The 26,506-nt window shown below is 44.5% G+C and overlaps 1 protein-coding gene across 7 annotated transcripts in view; it reads right to left on the bottom strand.

Moving 5' to 3' along the window:
* The window catches only part of RALGAPA2 (Ral GTPase activating protein catalytic subunit alpha 2), a 1,855,355-nt gene that overhangs the window by 419,971 nt on the left and 1,408,878 nt on the right, over positions 1–26,506 (bottom strand). For all 7 annotated transcript variants that reach the window (XM_085612413.1, XM_085612412.1, XM_085612410.1 and 4 more), the window contains one exon: positions 10,684–10,811. In XM_085612413.1, the coding sequence (XP_085468539.1) occupies positions 10,684–10,811 (128 nt within the window). The remainder of the gene's footprint in view (positions 1–10,683; positions 10,812–26,506) is intronic.

Here is a 26,506-nt window from a genome sequence, read left to right as displayed (position 1 = left end):
AATTGGCTGCATCACCTTAAAAACAACCTATATTCATATAACCTGTAACGTGAAAATCACCTGCTTTTGGCAGAAGCTCCCACACCAATAAAAGTCTACCTTCGAGATCCCACAAAGCAAGACTTGTCACAGTGGTGGCAAACGCATTTGAACAGTGGTGAGGGGCGTTGAGGGGGGAGCATGGGAGGGACTTGGGGGGGTGGAACATATATATATATATATATATTTCTTTAACTGTACCTAATGTTTCTTCTGCCACCTCGTGCCTCGGAGTTCCTCTGCTTCCTGGTCTTAGCAGCCCCTGGGACAGCATCAGATACTCCCTGTGCAATCCCTGTGCTGCTTTCATGCTGCATGAAAGCAGCGAAGGGATTGGCCTGAGCGGGCTTGTTTAGTGTTCGCTCAGGCACAGGAAGTCTATGCTTTTTCTTCTGTGTAATACAGCCGGGTTGGAGAAACGTAACTGCGCATTTCTGTTTGGCCTGCCTAAGACGGCTGGCCAAACACATATGTGCACTTAGAAGCGCACTCCACTTCGTTTCTACTCCCTTGCGTGGTTCGGCTCTGTCCCTCCCTACACACGCTGGCTCAGCCAGCAGCTGAAAAATAAAACATTCGTTTATTTTTCAGCTGCTGGCTAAGCCAGTCGGGCGACACTCCTCCGCCATTGCAGAGAAGCCGCCGCTGACTTCTCATTGACTTGCATTTCTACCTATGCTCGTAACCCATTTCCAGGAGACAGCCACTTAACACACAATCATAGGACCTTTGAGAAAGCCATAAATGCTCTATTCAACTTACCTTGTGACTCAATGTCTCACCTCTAGGTTCCACTACCTGTACAATTTGGTCTGCCTTCTAAACGTGTTCTTAAAGGATATTGTTTACTGTTCTATGCTCTCTCGAAAAGATGTATACTCAAATTGATTCCTACGTTCCTAGCCGGAGAAAACTGATATGTTTCTAGTGTGGTTCGGCAGTGCACTGTTGATTGTTAAAAGACTATTGTATTGAATATATGTTATTGCTTTCTGTGTACTTTATCGAAAACCCTGAATATTTCTTTAGTGGATGGTTGTTATTTCTATTAAAACATTTGTTGCTTGTTATAAAGCAGATGGCACGGTATTCCAGACATTGGTGGTGCTGTGAATTACAATATATATCTACGATATCTACTCAAAAACCAAATTGGTCATTTCAGGGAGAGGGTTGTGGCTTGTATCTACAAATCATAAAAACGTTATTTTTCAATTTTACTTCCTCTATTTTCAAGTGCCAAGTTTTGGAGCTGCTGAGTCAATAAATACTGGCTTGTTAAACATTTTGCAGTCTTTAAAACCTGTTTCATGCCAGAAAGGGATCTGCTATGCTCCGTCTCAGAATTAGTTTTCAGAACTGAACAAGCAGTGCATGGGAGACAGTCAACATGTCCCTCAGCGGGGCGACTGATGCAAAGCAACTCATGGACTCTAAAATTCAAGAGTCGCTGAAATATTAGAAACATTGACGAAATAGCTACAGCCGGCACTTTCCCCAACACTCGGGAAACTAAAATAGCCGACAGAAGAGATTGCAGACAGAGGCCACTACAAACGGAATCCGACGCATTTCTCTGCAAGGCCGTGAAGTGCACTATGAGAAAGAGCGCGAGCCGCCCCCACAATGCCATGTAATGCCACCTAAAAGCTTTGCCTCGCCTGACTTATTACAGGCTGGGACAGATTAGAGGTATCGATTGCCGCCCGCAGAAGAGTCTCACTGTGAGAACGGAAGGCAAGCAGCAGAGACGGGCAGCTCAACTATCGATCCCCTCCAGCAGGGAAACTGCACTTGAGAATGAAGGTCGCGCTCCCTCGTCCCACCTATTAGAGCTACCGCCGCGTTCATCAGGGCACAGCAGAGATTGGTGTGACTGGGCAAATGCTTCCTTCTCAGGCTGTGCAGCCTTTCTCCTGATCGCTAGTTACAGTAACTGACAGAGAGGCTCCGAAATGGCACATTAAATTGTCAGCTTTAGTCGAGACGAGGTAACGCGGGCTGACTACAGACAGTCCAATCAGGCTGAAATGATCGCCGCGCCGCAGAGCAGGCAGGTGCGGGCCAGATAAATTGCCACAGCAACGGCGACGGAGTCTGAAGAGCGCCCTTCTGCTTTCGGGAACGAAGCACGGCACCCTCCCACTTCATTGGAATATGTTTTGTATCTCACTTAAAGCAAGTTCTCTCCCCCTCCAAACGGGTGCACTGCTCACGTGGAATCAGCCTGTGCTTTAAACGTTCCCAGTCTGCCGGGGCTGGGGCCTTGGCGTGACAGGAGGTCACATTTTCTCACAGCGAGAACACACACGTTGACTCTCCATACCTTGGAGCGACGGCTGGCCAACACTGGCAGCAACTTGCACGTTCTTTACACCGTCCTAAAATAAATGTTGTATTCAGCCTGTTTGTTCTGGACCAAAACGAACGAATGAATCTTGTATGTATGACGAAGAACCTATCAGGAGGTAAAACGGGTCTGAGAGGTGGACCGAGATGTGGTAGTGGGAATGAGGGTGTCAGTGAATTAATGGTGGTGCGGTTGGATGAACAGAACTGGAAACTGCTGAACAACAAGTATTCCCATTGTGCTTGGAAATATTAACACGAAACTGCTAATAGAATCACCAGAAAACAAATGTCCGATTACTTGGGTTAAAAAAAAAAAAACAGTGGTGGCTCATCAGCAATGGCAGACGAGCGTCGCGCCACTGCCTGGCGCACAGCCAGCAACAAAAAATAAAACGATGCAGCAAACGAAAAATAGAACTATGCTCTAGCATCATTTTAGTTTTCATTTGTCGGCTCTGAGCCAGCTTGTGCATGGAGGGGCGGGGCATGGGAAGGTGGAGTAGGAGTGCTTGTGCACTCCCTAAGTGCTCATGTGTGTTTGGCCGGCCGTCTCAGGCTGACCAAGACACACATGCGCACTTAAGTTTCTCCAGGCCAGCTGCATTCAGACTCAATGACCTGAGGGGAGCGTCTTTCCTGCCCGCTTAGGCCAATCCCGGTGTCGCTCTGCAGCACAGGGATTGACTGGGAGTCTGTTCCAGGGGCTGCTGGGACCCAGGAAGAGGCCAGAAAGAGCGGCATGATGCGGGAGACAGCCAGCGGCTTCAGGTACGTTTTTAAATTATTAACCCGTCGTCCCCCCCCACTCTCCTCCCACCCGCCCTACCACCCTTTGTAAATGGTGGCTGCCACTGAAAAAAGCACAAAGTCACATAGAATTGTTAGAAATCTCCCTGGTACCATAAGCTGGTGGAGGACCTAGAAATTATTAAGTGCCCATTAGTCACACTTCCAAACCAATCCTAAAGGATGCTCCACAGAGCCCCCTTACAATATTCAAGTTAATCTTGTCTCACCCTGCTATAATATTGACCAAATTCAAGTGTTGTGCTTACAGGTGACTGGAGAAAAATACTGAGGGAGAATATATGCAAAGAACAACACCTCAAGGGGAAAAAAAGTTTAAAAAAATACAATGTAAGGCATAAACCAAGTTCATAAAAATGTAAAGATTAGCCATTTGTCCAACACATACAAAAACACAAGTATTGGCAAAGCTTTTAGACCTAATGGCATTGCCAATGCTGAGCAGGATCGGCTAAAAAAAAATAAAAACGCGACAACACAGCCGCTGTTGCCAGTCACACCATTCTGCAGACATGCCCATGAGTCACCACACACGTACGCCAACAGATTTAAGCTAGAGTGTATGCTTCTGGAGTCTCTGAACGCAGTGGGTTAGGTGGTTCCCCCAATTCATATAATGAGTACAGTCTCCAGCTAGATGAAATTTGTTTGTGGATGATACATCACCGGAACCACTAATGGTTCTCCTACCCCCACCCAACCCTGCTTCAAAGTCTTAAATATATGACCTGGATGAATACAAACTATCTAAAAAATTGGAACATGTTATACAAGGATTGACAAACTTCTAAGCAATACAGTTTAAGGAATCCTGTGGCTAAAATACCATCCACTCAACAGAAGTAATGCCCCTAGAATCACTGTGAAAGGAGATAAAGTATCTCAGGATATTGTGTTAGGAAACCAAGGTCCTCTGGATATTGGGCACAAATGAAGCACACAAATTGCTGAGCCAGAGAATATGGCCAGCATAATAAATCCCTTTCACAGGTTTTTGCTGAAACACAGATTTACATGTGCAGTTGCAACACATCCCAATGTGCCTTACTTGTGACATATAAGTACCTATGGTAATACTTAACAATGGGATATTTAATGAGGTTGTACAGGAAAGTGTTGTTTTAAAGATCATTCCTGTTCACTTTATACATGCAATGGGTTTCAAAGATATTGTTATTTACTGCTAAAATAATGATATGGACCAGGGTCACTAAAAGCTGTGCTTGTGGCTTAATCATTGCTGCTCTAAAAATTAACTAAATCCCTCATGTATCTGCTATTAAGTATACCAACATTCTTCCAGAGCTGTGTTAATGATAATCAATACTAATATCACCTAGAGCACTGCCCTTGATAACACCCAAAGTCATTCAAAACACTGCATGATATATTAGCAGGCTCACTCAGAACTCGCTCTTTTTAACACCAGTACTAAGAAGCCTGCTACTGATAACACTAAATGAACTAGGTTGTGCTCTTGATTTTAAAGACTAACTCAGATAAATCTGAAATGATTAGAACAAATAATACTGAAATCACTGAAAGCTCTGCTCAAAATAATAATCAAGCAATCATAGATCTCTGATTTGTTTCAAGCACATTTATTTATGTGCAGGAGCCATTTAGACATAAACCAAAGGCCTAGACCATCATGTCACCCAAATGTGCACTCTAGTCCAGCCAGGAGGTTAAAGGAGCACATCCCCTAGTGTAGCTCCTTATGTGTGGATTTGAAAATCCGCAAGTGCAAATGCTTCCGTAGTGTTACAACCACTTCATCGTCAGACACCACTGGAAGACTCTTATCCATAACCTGGTATGAAGCACCAACAAGATGCATGAAGCAATGAGACCCAGAATGCACAAACCCGGCAGGACCAAGACCTGAGCTGAAGTATGCAACATGGGAAGGCATCCAAATACCAGGGATTCTTTGAGAAGAACGGAAGGCATTGATAATAGTTGTACTGAGTTCCGCCACAATAAATGTTAGCCTATGTGTGGGGGTGAGGTGAGACTTAAGCACGTTAATGTTAAAGCCCACGTTTTGGAGAAGAGCCATCGTCCATTGGATATTCTATGGACCACCGTCAGGGGCTCTGCCAGCCAGTTGTACAAATACAGAAACAATTGAACACTTGACCTCTGCAGCACAGCTGCCAAGTCTGCCAGCACCTTCATTAGGACTGTAATAAAAAAACGAAAGGTAAGACCGCATCCTTAAAGTGTTCAGACCCTACTGTGAACCTTAAGAAGTGCTTGAGGGAGGGGAGAATTGGACGGTGAAAGATAAGAGTCCTGAAAGTCCAGGGACACAAACCAGCCTACTGAGTTGTAGTTTAATGTCAATAAGACATGCTCATTGACCACATCATACACTTTTCCTGGTGAATGAACAGGCTCAGAAGTTGGATGTCCAGAACAGGCATCGGGCCACCCAAGAAGTAAAGGGAGTAAGTTCCAGTTCCCCTCTCTTCAGAGGAGGCAATTCTGTGGTCCCTTCTTAAGCTGGGCAAAGACTTCTGCTTCCAGGATAGAGGTACGAGCCGAACAGCACATTCTGATGAAGGGTGATGTCTCGGACAAGGATTAGAAAAGAAGAGCATAACCACAGGGGATCTCTTGTAACATCCACTGGTCCGTCCTGATGGCCTCCCACTCAGTGACAAAATGGGAGACACTTCTTTCTCCCTCAAGAGGATAATGTTGTCATAAGGGGGAGTGATCCCAGGGGTTTAAATCGGGCTAAGCCTGCAGAGAACAGTGAGGTCTGGATTTTCAACTGCTGGTGGTGCCCTCTTCATTCACTATTGCCTTGAACAGTAACATATAAATTCTGTGGCGCTTGGACAGGCTGAGACAGCTGCTGTTGTTGGTACTGCACAACCCTAGAGTATCCATGAAACGTCCAACACTATTGGTAAAACTGCCAAGATGGGGAGCACAGGACCAGGGAGCAAGCAATAGCCCTGTTGTTCTTCCAAGGAGTTGTCATCCATCTCTCCTAAAAGCAGTTCTCTGTCAAAACTGTTGTCCACAGGTGTTTCTTAGACATCTCAAAAAAATCCAGTAGGATGCATTCCAGCATGACAATTGCACCCATGGACTGTGCAACATTGTCAGTTGAATCAAAGCAATACTTCAGGATTTGTTTTTGTGCATCCAGGCCATAACTCACCAGGCCAGAGAATAGCTTTTTCATATGATCTCGCATGCCGATAGTCACCAGGCAAGTTTCACTAACTTCCATAAGACCTGGACATAGTAGTCTAAAACGCAGGTGGCATTGGAAGTATGTAGAGCCAAGCAGCCAGAAGCAAACTCTTTGTGACCCAAGGAGTAAATCTTTTGGATTTTCCATCCATCGGAGCCGTAGGGAAGGCTCTAGTGTTCTGCTTTGAAGACCGTGTTTAGAACACCAGATTCTTCCATGACAGGTGGAAGGATAAACAGTGCAGATCAACTAAATGAGTCTATGGTATCTGGCAATTTGCCTCTGAACTGCTAGGCACGAAAAGGATTTCTCACAGCCAGTCATTATAGAGTCTAGGACAGCATCAAGACACGGAGGCACAGGCTCAGCAAAAGCAGAAGCAAATTGAAGATTGCACGATTTCTGCCAGAATATTAGAACTTTATTTCACAGTGGGCAAAGCCAATTCAAAGTCTTGCGCTGCCTTCTGAATGGTTGTTGTAAAAGAGGAGACTTCCTATAAAGGAGGACCAGAGGGGAATGAAATGGCTCCCTATTGGCAATTATCTACACCACTAGCAAGTTTAAAACCAGGTAGATAGCCCTCCATAACCAAGAAACCTGAATTTGAACCGACAATCCACTTTAAGCAGGTAAATCTTTGGGCCTAGGTGAGGTGCTCACAATTCAGTTCATTTTAAAATTAGACTTGACCTTCTTTTTTGTCAACCAGATGATATTTTCACCTATCAACCCCTTGGCCAGTACCAGAGTCTGCTCTGTGTGTGACATCACCATTGACTTCAAAATTGGCGCAGACAAGGGCCAGAGTCACCAGGTGATGGCACCCTAGAGCATTTTTGACTTTGCCATAGGTGCCAAGGCCGAACTCCCTTGAAGTGCAGCATCACAGACATGAGTCAGACCCACTGAAGTCACCTAACGCAGGAATGGGTCCATCCCCCTCCCGCCCACTTCCTTGAAGAGTAACCGAGATGGCTGCAGAAGCATCCTAAACAGATCCAGCATCACTAACCAGAAGAACCCCAACCTGCACAGGGTCAGCTGACTGATCAAGAAACTTTAGCCTAAACTTTTTCGGCACTGGGGGTTTGCTAGTATTGAGGAACAACCTTTGTTAGGGAATGCTGTTGAGCCTCTGAATTGTCCTGAAAACACTTCTTCGAGGAAGACCACTACTTGTCCTTCCGATAGTGCTTAATGTGCTTTTTGTGGGAAGATCTTTTAGGACAACATACCTGGAAGGTGACCTACCTCTGGGAAAGAAAATACACATGGAAGTCTCTTCGTGGGACATAGCCACAAATAACTTGATCTGGTGTACCCCGATGTCCCTAGGGTGCATGGAGCTGCAAGAATCGCAGACCATAAAAACATGTCCCAGCCCCTTGCACCACATACAATTGAAGGGGGCCCATAGGGATATCTGTTTATGACACCTGCTGCAAGGCTTAAAACTGGAAGACCTTTGCAGAGACATTTTAACTAGTTCCTGTCAAAAGAAAAGCTGAGGAATGTGTTAGTAAGACACCAAAAGAAACCTCTGGACCATGTCAATGGGGTGCAGAAAAACGGAAACTGGCACTAGCAAATTTGTTGGCACCTAATATACTCCAGCGGTGCAACTTCAGGAGATGTAGTCACAGATGTAGCACCACCTGCCAGGAATGGAGTGTGGCTACTAGGGAAATGGTTTTCCAGACAACTCTGAACACTGGAACAAGTATTCACAAGGAATGGAATTTGTGGAAAGATGTATCCATCAGAATGTGAAACTGATGCACTGTGTAGTCTGCAAAAGCAGTGATTGATAGAAAATAAGAACATCACACAGATAATTTGCACAGTGCAGATCATCATTAACCCCATAACTAGAGGGAGCAAAGGATGATCCATTCAGGTCAGGCAAAGAAAGGATTATCCTCAGTGCGTGATGATGGAAAATGTGCTGCAAACTACTGTGAATTTTTAGTAGCATCTTTACGTTCCTGGAAAAAACCTACTGCATTTCAAAGGGTATACTTGCAAGCTGAGTTTTTAAATCGTACCAGCGCTGTGATCCTCACTGAACTGATTTAACTACATGTTGACAACTGCTTAAGATCCATCAGCCCGCAATGGAAGCTGTCCAGAGAATGTGGCATCAACCTATTGTCAAATGAGAGATATAAGTTGGAATTTGAAATGCATTGCAAGAGCTCTATGGATTTTGTTTTTGAAGTGGCACAAGCGTGCACGGCGAAGATCACAAAAGCGGGTGCATGGTGATAGCCCTGTGATGTCTCAGTTCTAGGATTTTAGTGCAGGTCTGTACAGCAGTACACTGAGAGAACACTGTACTGCTGACAGGTGCACAATTATCAAAGAGGCACAACTCTTCTATACAACATTTGTATCCTCTTTCTGTGCATCCAGTATTTTCCGATAGTTTCACACTTTTATCCTTGGCACATGTATGATTCACTGCTATTGAGAAATAGTGGGCCTGGAAAGTGTAGAAGTCTATGAAGTATTGAAATTGTTTATTAATCCCATTCAAAATTCTGTCTGAACTCGGTTTCTTTTTAGGCAATCTGCTTGAAAAACTGTGTTGCAAATTCACTATTGTGTTGCAGTTTTCTTTAAGAAGATTTTCCCTCCTCCAAATGTCCTCTCTGGAGAGGGTGGGGCTAACTGTGCAATGTGGGGCAGGTATGAACATTTTTGCAGCGCTGTCTTCGGTTCCCAGCTCAAACCTGGCTGGCAGAGTAGCTTAGAGCACTTTTCCCATCAGAATGCTGCAAAGCAACGAAGAAACATTTTAAGTGCTAAAGAAATTCTCTCTACCGCAGTCTCCGAGCTGTACCTTAGTTTCTAAAAGCTTTTTAATACTAAGATGTATTTGGAAACAACAGCGGAATTTGTCATCATGTCCTAATGATTACAGTGCAAACCCCAGACTCTCCAGTGGCTCGGCGGGCTTCTCATCCCCATGGTAACTAAACCTCAGACATTGTCTCTCACTCCGCTGTAAGATCTAATGCTGGGGGCCTTTGTGCCTAATGCGATTCCTCCTTCAACATCTTACCAACAGACTTCAGCGTCCACAGGCCGGACGCCTTCCTAATTGAGATGCAAATGAATCTGTGGCTGATTACACTTCCCTTAAAGCCTCTGACAAGTGCAGCTGTAGCCAGAGTTTACAGACTTTACAACAAGTGACTTCAGCTGTCTCACTTGTAGGAACCATGCCAGATGCACATGCAACATGTTCTTTCTCCATCCTCAGCACTGAAAACCACCAAGCATTTCTATTTAAAGAGGGACTTAGAAGGGCCTGCGTTTTCATGCTAAGGTGGGAGGTTGAACCTTTTCTCTTGCTCCCGCACCAAGTGACCTTGAACGTTTAGTAACATCCCAAATTGACAGTGGAAGACACTGCAGAGTACCCCCTCCTTGAAGGGAGCACGGTGCACGCAAAGTTTCTTTGTTATTCCACAATAAGTGTTTTGCTTCCTTTGAAAGATGGCTTTAGGGACAGGTGTCCCAGTACCTCTCAGAGCAAATTTTCAGTAGAATGTTTTGGAAATTAATATTTTTCAGTCAGTACTAAGATAGTATTCATTCAGTCAACAGTAGAGCATTCGGACATCACATCAAGTCATTGTGTACTTTCCAAATAAAATATATTGGACTAATAACGTTATTACTAAAGGAAGACACCCATCTAAGGTACACAATTTGTAAATTATCTTTTCTCTTACCTGACTTCTATGACAATGAGCTCATCTCGCTTGTGTTCTACATCATATGTGTTGTCCCCTCTGCTGTGAGAGACCCTGACATATGGATTTAGCCGAGTGGTCCTGGACAGGCATGGGCACAAGCTTTCATAGCTCTGCAGCTGCACTAAGAGCAGGACCAGGGAGGAAACCTAAATGACTAGGAGGCATGCCAATCGAGGGAGATATGAAATTAGGAACCAGACATCACCTACTGGCATGACAGGAAGCCAATGTGGAGTGAGCATATCAATTGAAATCTTTGGGGTTGTGTGCTATTGAGTTTCGGGGTAAGACATTATGTTGATTCCCCTTCTGAGTGGCATGGCCTTGGGGGTGACTGGTCATTCCTATCAGCCAATGTTTTAGAACACAACTATAGTCTTTCAGTTCTGTAAATTGCCTTTTTCTGCAATCAAAGGAAGAGCAGCTTACCTGACAAACGTTAACTTGGCTGTTCTGTGAAATTATGGATCACAGGCTGGAACACACAGGCATAATAAAGGATACAAGCTCTGGTACAGTGGTATGAGGGACTTCACAGCTCGGCTTGCATTGATACACGTGGCACAAACGAGGGTTGGCAGCAGCTTTGCAGTCACTATTGCTCCATCAAACAGTGGCCCAAAAAATGGAACCTGCAGATTAAGTACGATTGTTATACTCAGTAAATTAATAAAATAACTATATTAAACTCGGAACAAAGGAAGGGCATCACAATGTTACATCAACAACAGTGCAGCACACCAGAATCACTGTGTCCTGAAGCAGGGAATGGTCAGCATTTTTACATCATAGCATAATATAACATTTTATAGCACTGGCATCTGCTGACCTCAACTCATCATACTGTGTACATAGATACATGTAGCCAGAAAAAGTCATTATTATTCCTACCTTGATAAAACAGTGGTATGGACCCATTTCAGTCTCAGTCTCTCTGTCTCTCACTTACTAACTTATCCTGCAAGCATCTGTTTGTGGCATGTACTGCATTAGATTCACATGTTTAGCATAAGTCCACCATCTAGTGTTGGGCTCGGCAGTGTTCAAGTTGTTTTACAGCACTACATGCCACAAACAGATACAGAGTAAGTAAAATTTATCTTTTGATGGCATGTGTGGCTGTAGATACACATTATTAGCACGGAAGGGGAGGCTAACTTGTGCCGAGTGCATTTGTTTGAAATAATGTATATTGTACCGCTTGCCCGACATATGCTTGCTGTTGTGCCATAACATCTACAGAGAAATGTTTTGTAAATGTGTGCAGTGTAGTCCATGTAGCTGCTTTGCATATGTCAGCTATTGGTATATTCCCTAGACATGCCATAGAAGATCTTTTTTTGCATGTAGAATGAGCTTTTGATGGTATAGGGAGGGGTCTTTTGGCTTTAGCATAGCAGGTTTGGATGCATTTCAATATCCAACGTGCAATACCCAATATGGAAATTGCTTTACCTTTATGTTGTTCGGAGAATGCCACAAATAGTTGATGAGATTTCCGAAAGGACTGTGTCCTATCAATATCATACATTAGTGCTCTTTTAACATCTTATGTGTGTAATGCTCTTTCTGCCACTGAGTCTGGTTGAGGAAACAATACAGGCAATTAAATGGATTGAGTCATGTGAAACTGTGAGACTACTTTTGGTAGGAATTTAGGATAGTTAGTAAAACTACTTTGTCTTAGTGTATTTGGAAAAATGGTTCCTCCAAAGTTAATGCTTGAATCTCTCTCACTTTTCTCAGTGAAGTAATTGCAATGAGAAAAGCACATTTCCATGATAGAAACTGTAGTGGACATGAGCGCATTGGTTCAAACGGTGGACTCATTAACCTTGCTAGCACAATATTAAGATTCCACACTGGTGTGGGTGACTCTCTTGAGCTCTTGTAGAAAAGCCTTAATTACAGGAATTCTGAATACAGAAGTTTGTTCTCTATTTTGAAGGTATGCAGCCAGCGCTGTAAGATGCATTTTTATAGAAGTGAAAGCTAACCATGCAGTTTGTAAGTGAAGCAGGTAGCAGACAATGTCATGTTGTGATGCATTTAGTGGATCAATATCCTTTGAATGACAATAATGAAAAAAGTGTGTCCATACATTCTTGTGGCAAATTTAGACATCCAAATTCTAAGACCTCAGGAGCCAAATTGCAAGATTGAGAGAGCTGGGGTTTGTGTGTCTTACTGATCCTTGGCTCTGAGTGAGGAGGTCTTGTCTGTTGGGTAGCACCTGATGTGGGACTATTGATAACTCTAGTAATGTTGTGAAGCAAGGTTGCCTGGCCCATGTAGGAGCAACTAGGATGAGAGTCAGGGATGTCTGCCTCAGTTTGCGAATTACAAATGGAAGCAGGTGGAGAAGTGGAAAGGTGTAAGCATATATCCTTGACCAATTGATCCAAAGTGCTTTGCCCTTGGATTGTGGGTGTTGGAAACTGGAGGTGAAGTTTAGGCATTTTGCGTTTTATGGTGTTGCAAATAGGTCTATATCTGGTTGTCCCCTCTGTTGGAAGAATGGGTGTAGGACTTGTATGTTGAGTTCCCACTTGTGGACTTATCGGCATGTCCTGCTGTGGATATCTGCCAAGTCGTCGTCTACTCCTGGTACGTACTCTGCTAAAAAGTGAGTGTTGTGTTGAAGAGCATACTTTGTTCTACTATGCTCTGTGCTAGGAGAGACAGTGTGGACATCTGCCCCCCCCTGTTTTTGCTGATAATACATGGTGGTCATGTTGTCTGTTTTGATTTGGACTGCTATACCTATGAGGGGAGGAAGGAATACTTTTTTCGCCAGTAAGAAAGATTGACTGTGTGTCCAGTGCCCATATACACATGGAACATAAACAACCTTTAAACACTGCCTTACTATTTAACAAAGGGTAAAATTCCAAAAATACATATATACAATTCAATAGCCAATTTCCAGAGACATAAATCATTAAATATTGCTTCTCAATTCTTTTTTATTTTCATAAATGTAACCATTTCCATAATTTTGTTTTCTTTTTCAGGATTTCTTTTCCAATATATAAATTACACAAATTTCTCATACACAAAAGACCCTCACCTACCCATCAGTGACATAAATATCACACAAATACATCCAACACACAAACCACACTTTCTTTCATACATAACATTCAATTAAAAACAAAAAAAACAAAAAGTCTCAATGCTCTCAATATATGCTTAACAGTACCTTATCACTTTTAAAATGCTTTATGAATAATCAAGCAAAAACACATTTTTATATAGTGATACACAGCAGAACAAATATGAACTTTTTATGTTCTATTTGTCATATGATGAAGATCATGATTTCATTTATTCAGCAGAAATTGCGCCGACGCGCATTTCGGTGGAACACCAACATAGAGGTGACACCTTCCTCAGGGCAAAGAGTTGGTTTGAGAAAATAAAATCAAAGATGGGGGAGGGAGACAATCCAATACAGGCTCTAATTTTTGCCCCCAACAGGGCATCAAGGTTGGAAGAGTGGAAAGCGGGGTTCCTCTTAGTCAGGGGAGAGGGAGAGAAAAAAAGATATACGTTCTGGATAGCACCCCCCATGAGATGTCACTAAACCAAGGTAATTAGATAGAAACTGTAATTCCAGTGCAGGAAGTGATACACAAAAACGTCTGAGATGAACATTATCCTCCAGAATTGATAGCCAAAGAATTCATTTGAACAAACGAGAATATCTATAAGTGACGCGATATTCCACGGAGGAAGGCGACGGACGCGCTAGACTGAGTTTGACATAATTTGGCTACATTCCGGCGAAGCTATCACGCCACCTATAGATTATTATTTTTGATGAGGCATATTTCAATAAATGGTAGGAACAAATAATATATTTAGGATTCAGATGCACAGCTACAATGACAAATTGGTCGGTCTTCATATCAATAAACTCTGTAGACAATAAAGAGAGGTATAAATGTAAATTAAACCGTTAGGCTCATCCCCAAAGTCACTTATGCAACCACTAACTGTGGGAAGAGAGGGATAGCATCACAGGCAAGTATTAGACTTTTAACTAGCAATCAACATGGAAGAGATTTTGAGTTACTTCATTGCGCTAAGGATGCAAGACAAAAAGAAAACTTAGAAAGATCAAGGTACGGAACTACCAGGGTACTGAAGAGGAGCCTACATTTTACTTCTTTTCATTGTAATGCAGGATGCTAAATGGGCTCGTGAGCACTAGTTTAGATCAGGAGTGTTTGAAGGGTGCTCTGTGCCAAATTTGTGTTAGAGCGAGAGATCATAGAACTAGATTCAAGCACAGGAAAACGTGTAGAAGAAATGATTTCTTCAGTTTTTTTACACACCCCCTTAAAAGTTTCAATTTATTTCATTTTCCAAATTGTTCAGTAGGTCTTCCAAGTGGGCAACAGAGTAACTTGTGACTAGCATTGAGAAACCAGAAGAACTAGGCCAATTTACAATCTCCACTTCCACAGTCAAGAGAACATGGTCACACTAGAAAGAGGAACATGCTGATAATAATTAATGGCCAAAGACTAGAAGATGGAAGAATGAACAAGGCCAATGCTGTTTAGCTTCACATCAGCAATGTGGCCCTGTGAGTTCAATTTTGGCACTGAACAGTCGTAAATTAGGAGTTAAAATGCAGGCAAGGCAGACTTGGTCTTCCATCCATATGATAGTTGATAAATTGAGTTTAAATAAGTGTGCAATAGGAATTTCATAACTAACTTTGGAACACTAGTGGTTAAGCCCTCAAGATACATTGTGCCAATGAAATGTGGTGTACACTTTGAAAGTGCTGTAGGAAGCTGGCTATGTATATACTACACCAAAGTAAGGTACAGTGTGCACAGAGCCCAGGGGATCCCCAGAGGTATAGCAGAGACTAAATTAGATAAGTATTAATAGCTCTCTTTGTGGTAGTGTGGGAGAACAGTTATGCCGATCAGGAGGGTGTGATTACACACATGCAGACAGAATCCAAACCAATTGGAAAAGTATAAAAAAGGTATACTTATGTCTTATTTCTAGAAGCAAGCAGGACTTGGTACAGGTAGGTAACATGTACTTGCAATTGATAAACTTCACAAAGGAAGGAAATTGGTAATGGATTTGCAATCATTACACGTTTGTATATGCTTTAAAAACAGTTTAAATTACATAGAAATTACTCTTGATTACTTTTGGATTACATAGACTACTCAGGCGGTATGCCCAAGTAGATTCTACTATACAAGGTAAGTAATACTTTTTCAGGTTTCCAATATAGTTACTTTTTCCTTCATACAAAAGTTCAGTTCGACACGACACAGTTTTAGGAAAAAAACTCGTAACATTGGTTTCTATTGGAAAAAAAGGATTAACGGTTCTCAGATAAGTAAACGACTTTACAAGTGGTAGTTTTAGGGGGTTAGGACCAAGGCTCCCCAAGGTCCAAGTTGGGCACTCAAGTTGCACCACCAGCGGCACTGGGGCGGGCGGGTGCAGAGAGGGTTAGACAATGGGGCTAAGAGGGCCTTAGAGCAGGCCTCTTGGCTGGGAGAGCAAAGCTCATGGGGTTAGGATCAGTACTATAGGGGCCAACAATCAGCACAGGAGCTGCACCACTAGCGGCACAGGAGCTGCACCACTAGCGGCACAGGGTGCGGCCGGGCAAAGAGTGCCATGGCAATATTGGGGACCCTGAGGATTCCGATAGAGATTTCCAGCTCGGCAAAGATGCTGCAGGCTCGGGCAAGGAGGCTTCCTGAAGGCAACCACCGGCTGGAGAGGTAAGTTGGGATCTTGGAGGATGACTGGACACCGTCGGTTGGGCCACCCAAGACTGTGGTACGTCGGGTCCACAGGTGTCTTTTGGCATTGGGTTCCTCTTACCAGCTCGGGTCGCGGTCGGGGGGACCCTTCCAGTTGAGGCTGCAGGCGAAGGCTGGAAGCTCGAGGGAGGTCAAAGATCACCAGATCCCAGGTCAGGATCGCTGGGGAGACCTCTTTATGGTGTTGGTCCACTCGAACTCGGGCAGTGGGTGTCGGGTGAAGAGTGGTGCAAAATAACAGAGCCGCCTGGATCCGGATTCTGTGGGTGAGTCTTTGTAGAGCAAATCTGGTGCTCACGGGAGTCAGAGTCTGTAAGATGGGTGCAGGGCAGGTCCTCCAGGCTCTGGGGTGGAGTGGCTGCTGGACATGCCAGGGTTTCCGCTGTAGACAGGTCAGAGTTGGGACAGGCTGTCAGGCTGGGGCCAAAGCAGTTGGTGTCCTCTTCTTCCTGGGTCAGCACAGTTCTTCTTCAAATCCAAGCAGGCAAGGTTCAGGATTGCACCATAACACTACATTTAGGCCAATAAAGGGGTGTGCAGGTTGGGACCAATGGGTCCATTGCTTGGGGTAGGTTCAACCCTCTATTATGCCAGCCTCCAGTTGGAGGGGGGCATGATACTCTCCCTAATTGGCTGGGTCCCCTCATCTTCAAGATGGAGGGGACTGAGATGTGTGCTTCACCTTGCTTTCCCCACCTGAGCGGGGAGCTTTGCAAAGGTGGGTACACCTCTCCTCCTAACTAGGGTTTTCCCACCTATTCTTCCACACATAGTAGGGGTCAGAACCGGTGGGAGCCAGTTGATGTGGCAGCAAAAGGCAAGGACAGCTTACAAAGGCAGCAGGCCTTTGAAGCTTCCCCTTAGTTTAACCAAGCCCATCCTGGGGGAGGAGGCATGACACCTCTGCTCAGGATGGTCTTTGTTTTCTGGACCCAGAGAGCGGAGGTCCTTTACCCAGGGGTCCAGAAGCCGGTCTGGTGGTGGCAAATGGCAGGCAGCCATTCAGGCACCACACTAGAGCTAGTTGTTTTTCAGGGGCATCTCTAAGATGTCCTATGAGTGCATTTTACATTAAATCCAACACTGGCATCAGTGTGGGTTTAATGTGCCAAGAAGTTCGCTAACAAAACTTCCTTAGTTTTAATAAAGCCATTATGGAGCTGTGGAGTTCATAATTACCAACTCCCAGACCATACACTCTTTATGGACTTAGACACTGTAGGGGTACATGGCTCATTCCACTGAACCCTCACCTGAAGGCTAGTGCACCCTGCAAGAGGGGTGACTTGCCTAGGCCCCAGGCAGTGAGTTGCAGGCATGAGACACAGGGATGTGTGCCATGTCGACTCTTCACTTTTCTCTGCACCAAAACACACAGCCTGCAATGGCAGTGTGTGGGTGTTATACAGGGCCTCTAAGGGTGGCACAATAGGCGCTGCAGCCCTTAGAGGCCTTCCCTGGTCACAGTGCCCTTGGTGCTCATGGTACATTTTAAATGGGGCTTACCTGTGGCCAGTGATGTGCCAATTGTGGGCTCTCTGCACTGGTATTGTCACAGTTCATGTACTCTGCCCGCAAAATGGTATTGTTAAAATTGATTTCACCCAATTTACTTATTTAACTTTTTTATACGGCCTTTGTAGGTGGCACAGGAAATGGACCAACGGAATGAAAGATAAATCTCATATGTGGGCTGTAGTGTGTATTTACACCACCCACATATATGACTGCCAATAGCACCACTGTGCTCTGGCTAGTCTGCAGTTTTACAGTACAGCAGTGACACATGGCAGCGAGAAGTGCATTTGCCATGCCTGGGAATTAATGACCCTGCTCCCAGAGGACTATGTTTTGGCCTCTGGGCTCAGGAAGGCAGAAGTATTCTCAAAACTATCCACTTAACATGGATTAGTCTTCTTGGAAGGGGGCAGGAACAGTTAGAAGAAGAAAGCACATCTTTGACACAGAGGTAGCCAATAAGCCTGGCAGGATCTGCTCCAATTACCAATTACCAGGGCCATTCTAGTCTTTCGTGCTTCGACCCCATCCAGAGGAAAACAGTTGACTCTGGCAGGTAGAGGACACCTCTTCTAAATAGGATAGAACTCCAGAGCAGAGAAGGAGGTTAGACATTTTGGAATGAGCACTTCCGGGCATTTTTGCAGTAAAGCAAATAGGAAATGCTGTTAAAGAAAACAGGGAATTTGGGAGAAAGTAGTCAGGAGCAGGTGTAGGAAATTCGCCAAATGCTGGCCAGTGCAGAGGATAAAACTAGCACCTTACCACCACCTTTTCGGAACACTATGAACATGGGAAAGACAACTTCTGAAGAAAGAAGATCCTCCTAGAAAAAAGAACTCAAGGACTCCTGAATGAATCTAGGGCTGGAACTGCTTTCCATACACCCAGTTGCTGGTCTATATGGTTGCCCGCTTCAGGGTTACACATAGCAGGGTTCCAGGCTTCAAAAAGGCCTAGCTGATCATTGTGGACTGGACCATGCAGAGCCTCTGGTTTTAGGGAAACCTGGCATATAGAAGGCAGCTTGGAATACTTGGGGGCTGCCAGAATGACCAGAAAGAACTTTCCCAGCACTTGGAGAACAGTGGAAAATTCATTTTTCAACCTTCCTCGGATCAAGATAGGATGCTGAGTGTACACCAGGTAGGCAATAAAAGCAGGTTTGTCCTGTTAGAAGATTTTTGACACATTGAAACCTGGTTCAGCAGGCTCTTTAGGTAAATGTATCTGGCCTTGCAGAGTCCTGCTCAGCTACAGATTCCAGTTTTGTACCTCTGGATAATTTTGAATACCTAAAAAGAGACTAAGTGAGAAGGCAAAACCTCGAATCAGGGCGAGGTGGCAAACGTATCTCAGTGGAGAAGTGATCCCCAGCAGCTACAAAATCGAGCAGTGTCCCATTATGAGCTTTTGAAACCCAAATCATCAACTTCAGTTAGAGCTCAAAGACACCAAATCAAGCTCCCAATTGTACAACTGTGAGCTATGAATTTTTTTTTTAAAAGCCCCAAAGTACAAATTTTGACTGAGGCGACCTACTTTGTGTATTTCTCTTCAGTTCCACAGGGGCTGGCCTGAAATTGGGCCAAGATCCAGCTCACCTACAAACTGATATTTTTCAGTGGCATTATGCAGCTTTTTAGGTGCTTTTTGCCTTACTACTTTCGCAATTCATATCTCGCTTTCCCCTTATCTGATTTTGATAGTGTAATGGTCCTTTTACTTAATGAAGTTTTCTCCATTTTTCTAAATTAGACTGGGAATTTTATTGGGTTGTTTTCTCGATTTTAAAACTGATGGTGCTGTTTGAACTTAACACGCATTTCTCTGAGAAACTGCCTGCTACTTGTGCCATACCTACCAGGGTTTGAGTAGTGGTTCTCTAAGAAATCTGTTTTAGCCAAATCAAAGTGTGTTTAAGTTGGTAAGAGTACCCACCTCCCAAATTAACAACCCAATTTTTGACACCTGTGTTCTAGGGTCCTGAAGTCTATGCGACTAGAAGGAATATACTGTACTCAATTGCTTACTCCCACAGTTCAATTGCTAGCCAGACTATTTGCTGTATGGGCATTTACTGTATGTATTTGTTATTTTATAGCACACACCTACTCCTGTAAATACCTGGTGCGGGGCAATCAAAGGTTTTCGTACACAAAATGGTGTGGGAAACAATCCTGGGTTTGGAGTTGGTTTGGCCAGGGAGTCTGTGCAGGTGGGTATCCATTTGCTGAAGTTCGAGATGGTGCAGGTTAGGCTGACGGGTGCTGTGGGAGAGGAGTTTAGAGTTCCCGTTGTCCTCTGAGAATTTGTTTCATTGCTAGTGGGTGGTCCAGAAATTGGCAGGTTTAGCTTGGTTGGGTAATTGAAGGTTGAATAGAATGAAGGAGCAGTTGGTCCAACTGAGAGGGGTGGGGGGTTCTGCAGAGATGGTGGGTAGGTTGAAGAAGATGGGGTTGAGGAGGTGACTTATTGAGTGAGGAGGGAAGTGGTATTGGTAAGTGGGGAAGTGGTGCTGGGACAATTTTCAGACTGGAGGTGCTGCTATCACTGAAGTCGTAGGGATTGCAAAAAAATGCTAGCGTCTCACAAAGAATAATTATAGCAAAGGAGCCACGTCCTTTCAGCAGGAGAGTGGTAGAGGTGCAGTATGTAGTTGACAATGCACTTTGGAGCCATAATATATTAGTAAAGAATAGTAGGGTAGCACACTGCAATTTAAAGACAACACAATTTCCACTGAAATGGCCACTAAATTTGTTTAGAAGAACAAGTTACTTACCTTTGGTTACGATGCATCTGTAAGAGATATAGGTTAGTTATAGATTCCTAACCTTAGAATTATCCCCGGGCGTCAGATGTATCCCAAGAATTTTTTATTAGCAGTACCCCTGCGCATCGGTAGGTGGCGTCGGTCGACTCCGCGTCCGTCGTCATGTTCGCCAGGATGACGTCGCGGTGCCTATTTAGATGCTGCCCCTGCACACTAACGTCAGTTCTGACATGACTTTCCACACCGGAAGCGCAGAGCCATGCAAGACACTGACCACTGGTGCGCTAAAACTAGGGCACTGCAAGGGAGTCTCTGACCCTAGAAGTCAGTTTGCAGAGCAGGGAGGATGGGTGAGCCGGTAAGGAATCTATAACTAACCTACATCTCTTAAAGATACATCATTACCGAAGGTAAGTAACTTGTTCATCTGAAAGAGACAGTTAGTTATAGCCCAAATGGCAAAGGCTACCCTACCAACCCTATCAGGCAATACATTAGAGGATACTCGTTGATTTAATACATTGATAAAAGCTATTGGCGACAAATTAGCTCTTATAGAGCAAACTACAAACCAATAGAAAGTTAAAACTTCAGCACCCTGGTATACGCCTACATTAGCAGTACTCCACCTCCAGTGTAAACAACTGGAACGAAAATGGAGAAGAGCTTATACAGCAGAAGAACTGAACCTCTTCAGATTAAGTAGAAAAAAATATCATTCACAAATCAAGCTAGCAAAAAAGGAGTATTTCTCTAATGAAATCTTTGCAGCTATAATGATCAAAAAATGATTTTCAGTGGTAAAATCCTTTACTGCCCCAAAAGTGCTAGTCAAGGACATTCCACCATCACAGATGCTATGTAATCAAATCTCGGTCTTCTTCGATGAGAAAATCCTTAATATTCAAAAAGAATGTAATACTCATCACACAAAGCCAATAGATTCAATACCCGACCCCACTTTTACCAGACTGTCCTTCCAGGCCTTCGAGAAAATCACATTGGAACAGTCACGGAAAACTATCATTGCCTGCAAATCAGGATCTCCTTTTGACGCATGTCCCCCTGCGGTTCTCCACAAGACCTTGTTAATCCATTATTTAACAATATAGTTATTTAATCCCTAACTACAGCTACAATCCCCGCAGAATGGAAAATAGCAGCTGTCAAAACACAGACAAAAAAACACAGAACTTAGACCTCTCTACACTCTCCAATCTTCGCCCTATATTGCTACTACCCATTCTCAGCACGATTACCGAAAAACAGGTTAATAGACAGCTTACAGACTTCCTTGAGAAAGCCAGGATACTACACCCCAGTCAATCTGGTTTTCACCCCAAACACTCAACTATAACTGTATTGCTGGAAGTCCTAGACACATTGACATTAACTCTAGACAAGGGAAAAAATGCAGTACTGATCCTACTAGATCTGTCGGCCGCTTTTGATACTATCTCGCATGATATCCTTCTATCAAGAATCAAACAAAACAGTATATCCTCTACTGCTCTGGCCTGGTTAAAATCCTTCCTTACCAACCGTAGACAAACAATTACACTAGGAAATTTCCTCTGAACCGAATGCCTGTTTACCTCAGGCGTCCCAAAGGGATACTCTCTCAGTCCGCTCTTATTTAATTTCTAAATGGCTCCACTGATCTCGCTAATATCCTCCTTCAATATCAATATAACCTCATACGCAGACGACACACAACTGATCCTGGCCCTAGATAAAGATACTACCAAACAAAGCTTAACTTTAGGCAATGTATGGCAGAGCTCATCCACTGGATGAGGCTAAACAATCTTAAATGCAACACAGAGAAAACTGAAATACTATTGATAGGGAAAGACAATCCTTCAACCCTATCCTATGGTGGCCAGAGGACGCACCTGCCCCACCTAACAGTTGAAATCGCAAAGAATATGGGAGTACAATTTGCAGCCTCTCTTACATTCTGGCCACAAGCTCTCGCAGGGGCAGGAATGCGCTTTAACCTTATAAAAACCATGAAAAAGTTCTTCGACTGCATTCCATACTCTGCAAGAAAGACAGTGGCAGTAGCACTGATCCTTTCTAGATTAAATTACTGCAATAGCCTTTTCGCAGGATCACATAAACAGATAGTAAAAAAGCTACAAATTGTACAGAATGCAACGTCTCGCTTGGTGCTGAAAATGCCTCGTCGATCATCGGCAACCTCAGCACTTAATACCCTGCATTGGCTGCCCATACAGAAAATAATTTTATTTAAGATCTTGACAATCACCTTTAGAGACTCTGGACACAAATATCTGACAGCTAATTTCACACATTACTTCACGGCTAGGACTCTCAGATCTTCCACAACGAACCTTCTTAAGCCACCCACCTTTAGATACAAAACAAAAGGAGGGAAGTCCCTTGCAGTCTTAGGAACAAAAGCATGGAATCTTATGCCCGTACATTTAAGGGTGATAGAATCAGAGACCCTATTCAGAAAATCACTGAAAACCTGGATATTCGGGATCACATATGCATTCTGCTTCCCACTTGTATAAACAGGATCATTTCTCGTACCTACTCATTCACCTTTGCCTCTTCCGCATAGCACCAGGATGCTCCCTCCAGAGTGACAACTGCACTTTACAAATATTTAAATTAAATCAAAATCAAATTCCGTACCTTAGAATAGATACCCCAGCAATACCAACCCCGGAGGAGGGTCTGCGAACTAAGTTCCCATCAGAAAGTCCTGGAGGACAGAACAGAACGGGCAAAACAGTCGTCCCGCCGGACTTGGCTGTCGAGGCAGTAATGTCTGGTGAACGTGTGCAAGGATGCGCACATGGCTGCCTGACCGATGTCAAGGAGTGGAACTCCATGTGAAACAGCAATGGAGGCAGCCGTAGATCTGCCGTAACTCTGGTGGAATGAGCTCGGAGCCCCACTGAAGGTTCCTTTTTCACCAAAGAGTAACAGATTTAAATACAAAGGCCAACCCACCTAGAGACGGTACACTTTTGAACAGCCCGACCTTTCTTGGCACCTACATAGCCAACGGAAAGTTGATCATCCACCCGGAAATGTTTCATGCCGTCAAGGAAGAAGGGCAGCGCACATTTAGGGTCCAGACGGTGGAGTCTTCCCTCCTCCTTGGAAGAGTGAGGAGGTGGGGAGAAGGTGGGCAAAGTAACGGTTTGTCCAATGTGAAAAGGTGTAACCTTTTTGAGACGGAACAATGGTCTCGTCCTAAGCACCACTTTGTCCAGATGCACAGAGAAGAAAGGAGGCTTAGAAGAAAGAGCTTGAAGCTCACTCACCCTGCGAGCAGAGGTGACGGCAACAAGGAAAGCTGTCTTCAGAGTGAGGAACCTGAAAGGACAATTGTGAAGAGGCTCGAAGGGAGCGCACATAAGTTAAGTTAAGAGAAGGTTCTAGTCCCACTGGGGCATTACAATGGAGATGGAGGAAAGAGATGAGTACTGCCTTTAAAGAATCTATTTAAAATAGGGGATGTAAACAAAGATGGCTGATCTGGTAGTCGAAAGAAATCAGAGATGGCCACAAGATAGCCTTTAAGAGTGCTCAGGTCAGAGGCCTGCTGGGTCAAAGAAAGTATATACAAAAGAAACTCTAAAAGAGGGGCAGAAAGGGGATCCACAGCCTTTGCTGTGCACCATGCCACAAATGTATTCCGACAGGTGTATACTGTTTTAGAGGAGGGACGTCTGGCTGCCAAGATGACAATACATACTTCTGGTGGAAGGTCAAGTGTCGATGCTCAATGTCCACGCAAGAAGGTGGAAGCTGGACAGGTTTGGGTGAAGAACCCTCCACTGCTGCTTGGACAGAAGATCTTCCCGAAGAGGTAGTCTGAGTGAAGGATCGAGGGCCATGATCAGGAGCTCTGGGTACCAGACTCTTCGTGCCCAGTCCTGCTTGATCTTCTTCAGCACTCTGGGCAGAAGTGGTACAGGCGTAAAGGCGTACAGGAGGCCGCAGTTCCACTCGTGATGAAAAGCGTTGCAAAGCAAATGATGCCTTGGAAACTACAACGCGCAGAATTGCTGATATTGCGCGTTCTCTCCGGTGGCGAACAGATCTAACAAAGGCTCTCCTCACCGCTGAAAGAGACCTTGCACCATCACTGAGTGAAGATGCCATTTGTGATCTACCAGGTACCGGCAGCTGAGTTTGTCCGCCCTGGCGTTAAGAGAACCTGCCAGATGTTGAACCACCAGAGTCATGCCCTGATGTTCCAGCCATGTACAGAGACGAAGAGCCTCTTGACATAGGATCCACAACCCCACCCTGCCCTGTTAGTTGCATTACCAGATGGCGGTGGTGTTGTCCGTGAACACCTGCACCACCTTCCCCTTTAGAGAGGTAAGGAATGCCTTCAGTGCCAGGTGGATAGCCCAGAGCTCCAGAGGTTCATATGGAGCCTGGACTCTGCCGGAGACCAGACGCCTCTGATCTCCACCTCTCCCAGATGGCCGCCCCATCCCAGGAGTGACGCATCTGACTCCATTGTGACATCTGGTTGGTGAAGAGAGAGGGCTATGCCTCTGACCCAAGCTCAGTTCGCTGGTCACCACTGCAGTTGTTGCCCAGTGCCCTCCGAGGGGAGCAAGGTATACTGAAAATGCTAGTGGCCTTCCCTGAACCGCAGGTACCGTCTGTGGCCAGGCAGGACGGGGATGTGAAAATAGGCGTCCTGCAATTCCAGTGCCTCCATCCAGTCCCCAGGGTCCTTGGGCAGACAAAACTTGAGCCAAGGTTAGCATTTTGAACTTCTCCTTCCTGAGGAAGCAGTGGAGGACCCTGAAGTCTAATATAGGACGCAGGCCTTTGTCCTTCTTACAAACAAAGATAGGGAGTACTCCCAATCGACAGAGAACTGTCTAAAGGGTATTTGCACGTGGAGCAGAAAAAATATTTCTTAAGAAAACCTCTCACTCACCAACCTGGTTGGTGACATGCTTCATCATCGAGGTCCCACCCAGATAGCCGAGTGCCATCCGGGTGTGCTGCGACACCTGACTACAGTGGAGCTGGTTTGTTTGGGGATGAAGGTGAATAGTGAATTTAGATAAAAATTGGCCAGATTTAACCCAATTAAAATAATTTTATTCCAGGGTAACTTGGACAATAGTTAAAAAGTAGTGAGGATACCAAAAAAGGTTAAATTGACCTATGGTATCTGATGATAAACAAAAGGAGTGAAAAAATATATAATAGGTCTACATGTTTCAACCATAGGTAGCTATTGCTTTAGTTTTCGTCAGGACCATGAAACGTGACCTGGGTGGTGCACACTCGCTAAGGTGTGCCCTGCCCTAGATCCGTGATAGAAGCCTAACCCGCTACTCACGGTTAGGAGAGCCTTTCTCCACTTGTCGAAAGGAAAAATCTGTAATGAAAGACAAACGAACAAAGGACAAACATATACAACACATAATCGTCACTCTATTCGTTGAGTCAGTGCTCATACTTATTGCCAATCGAAATACGGTGTGCGTAACACAGACGTGCAGCCCTAGACAAACCTCACCAAAGATGAGGGTGACGACTCAGACAATCAGTAACAGATATAATGTAAGTGATCCGAAGTCGCATACCTAAATTAGTAGTGAACACGAGCCATACACATCAATTCCATACCCACTCATACGAATAGCAAAGTCGTGGGCGTCAACGTACTCTAATAAGAGTACAAATGTACCAGTGCACCAGTGTAACCGGGGGTAAAACGGGAAATATCCCGATAGCCCTGATAAAGGAGAACCCACGTGCAACTAGAATATAGTGGTGGGTAAAAACATACACAGCCTCACTCAATGCGGTGGGTGTGCCGCTAAAACAAGGTGACTATCCAGAGCGTTTAGCTTGGTGACAAAGTGAAATAAACCAACGATCGAAAACGAAACAGGGAGAGGGCAAGTGCGCTTACTTAGAGAGCGGAGTTTGCGCACCTCAAGGGAGACGAGATCATACAATTCGTGAATTCCAAATCTAGATGGAGAAAATAAGCATATACCATGGTCACATAAACTCAAAGCGATATTCAACGTGCTTGGGGAGCCCATGTGTTACCATCGTACTCACTCAAATACACAACTGCCTGCGTTTCTGCCTACTTGTGATCAGTCAAGCCCCCGGTGGAATGGCAGGGACCCGGTAGGAGCCTCTCTTACAGGATGGTGCTTCCGGGTCACGTGGTGTGACGCTGGCG

This window comes from Triturus cristatus, chromosome 6 (assembly GCF_964204655.1).
Source record: "Triturus cristatus chromosome 6, aTriCri1.1, whole genome shotgun sequence".
NCBI classification, from domain to species: domain Eukaryota; kingdom Metazoa; phylum Chordata; class Amphibia; order Caudata; family Salamandridae; genus Triturus; species Triturus cristatus.
The sequence above is the reverse complement of the archived record's forward strand: the minus strand, read 5'-3'. Positions and strand labels throughout refer to the sequence as shown.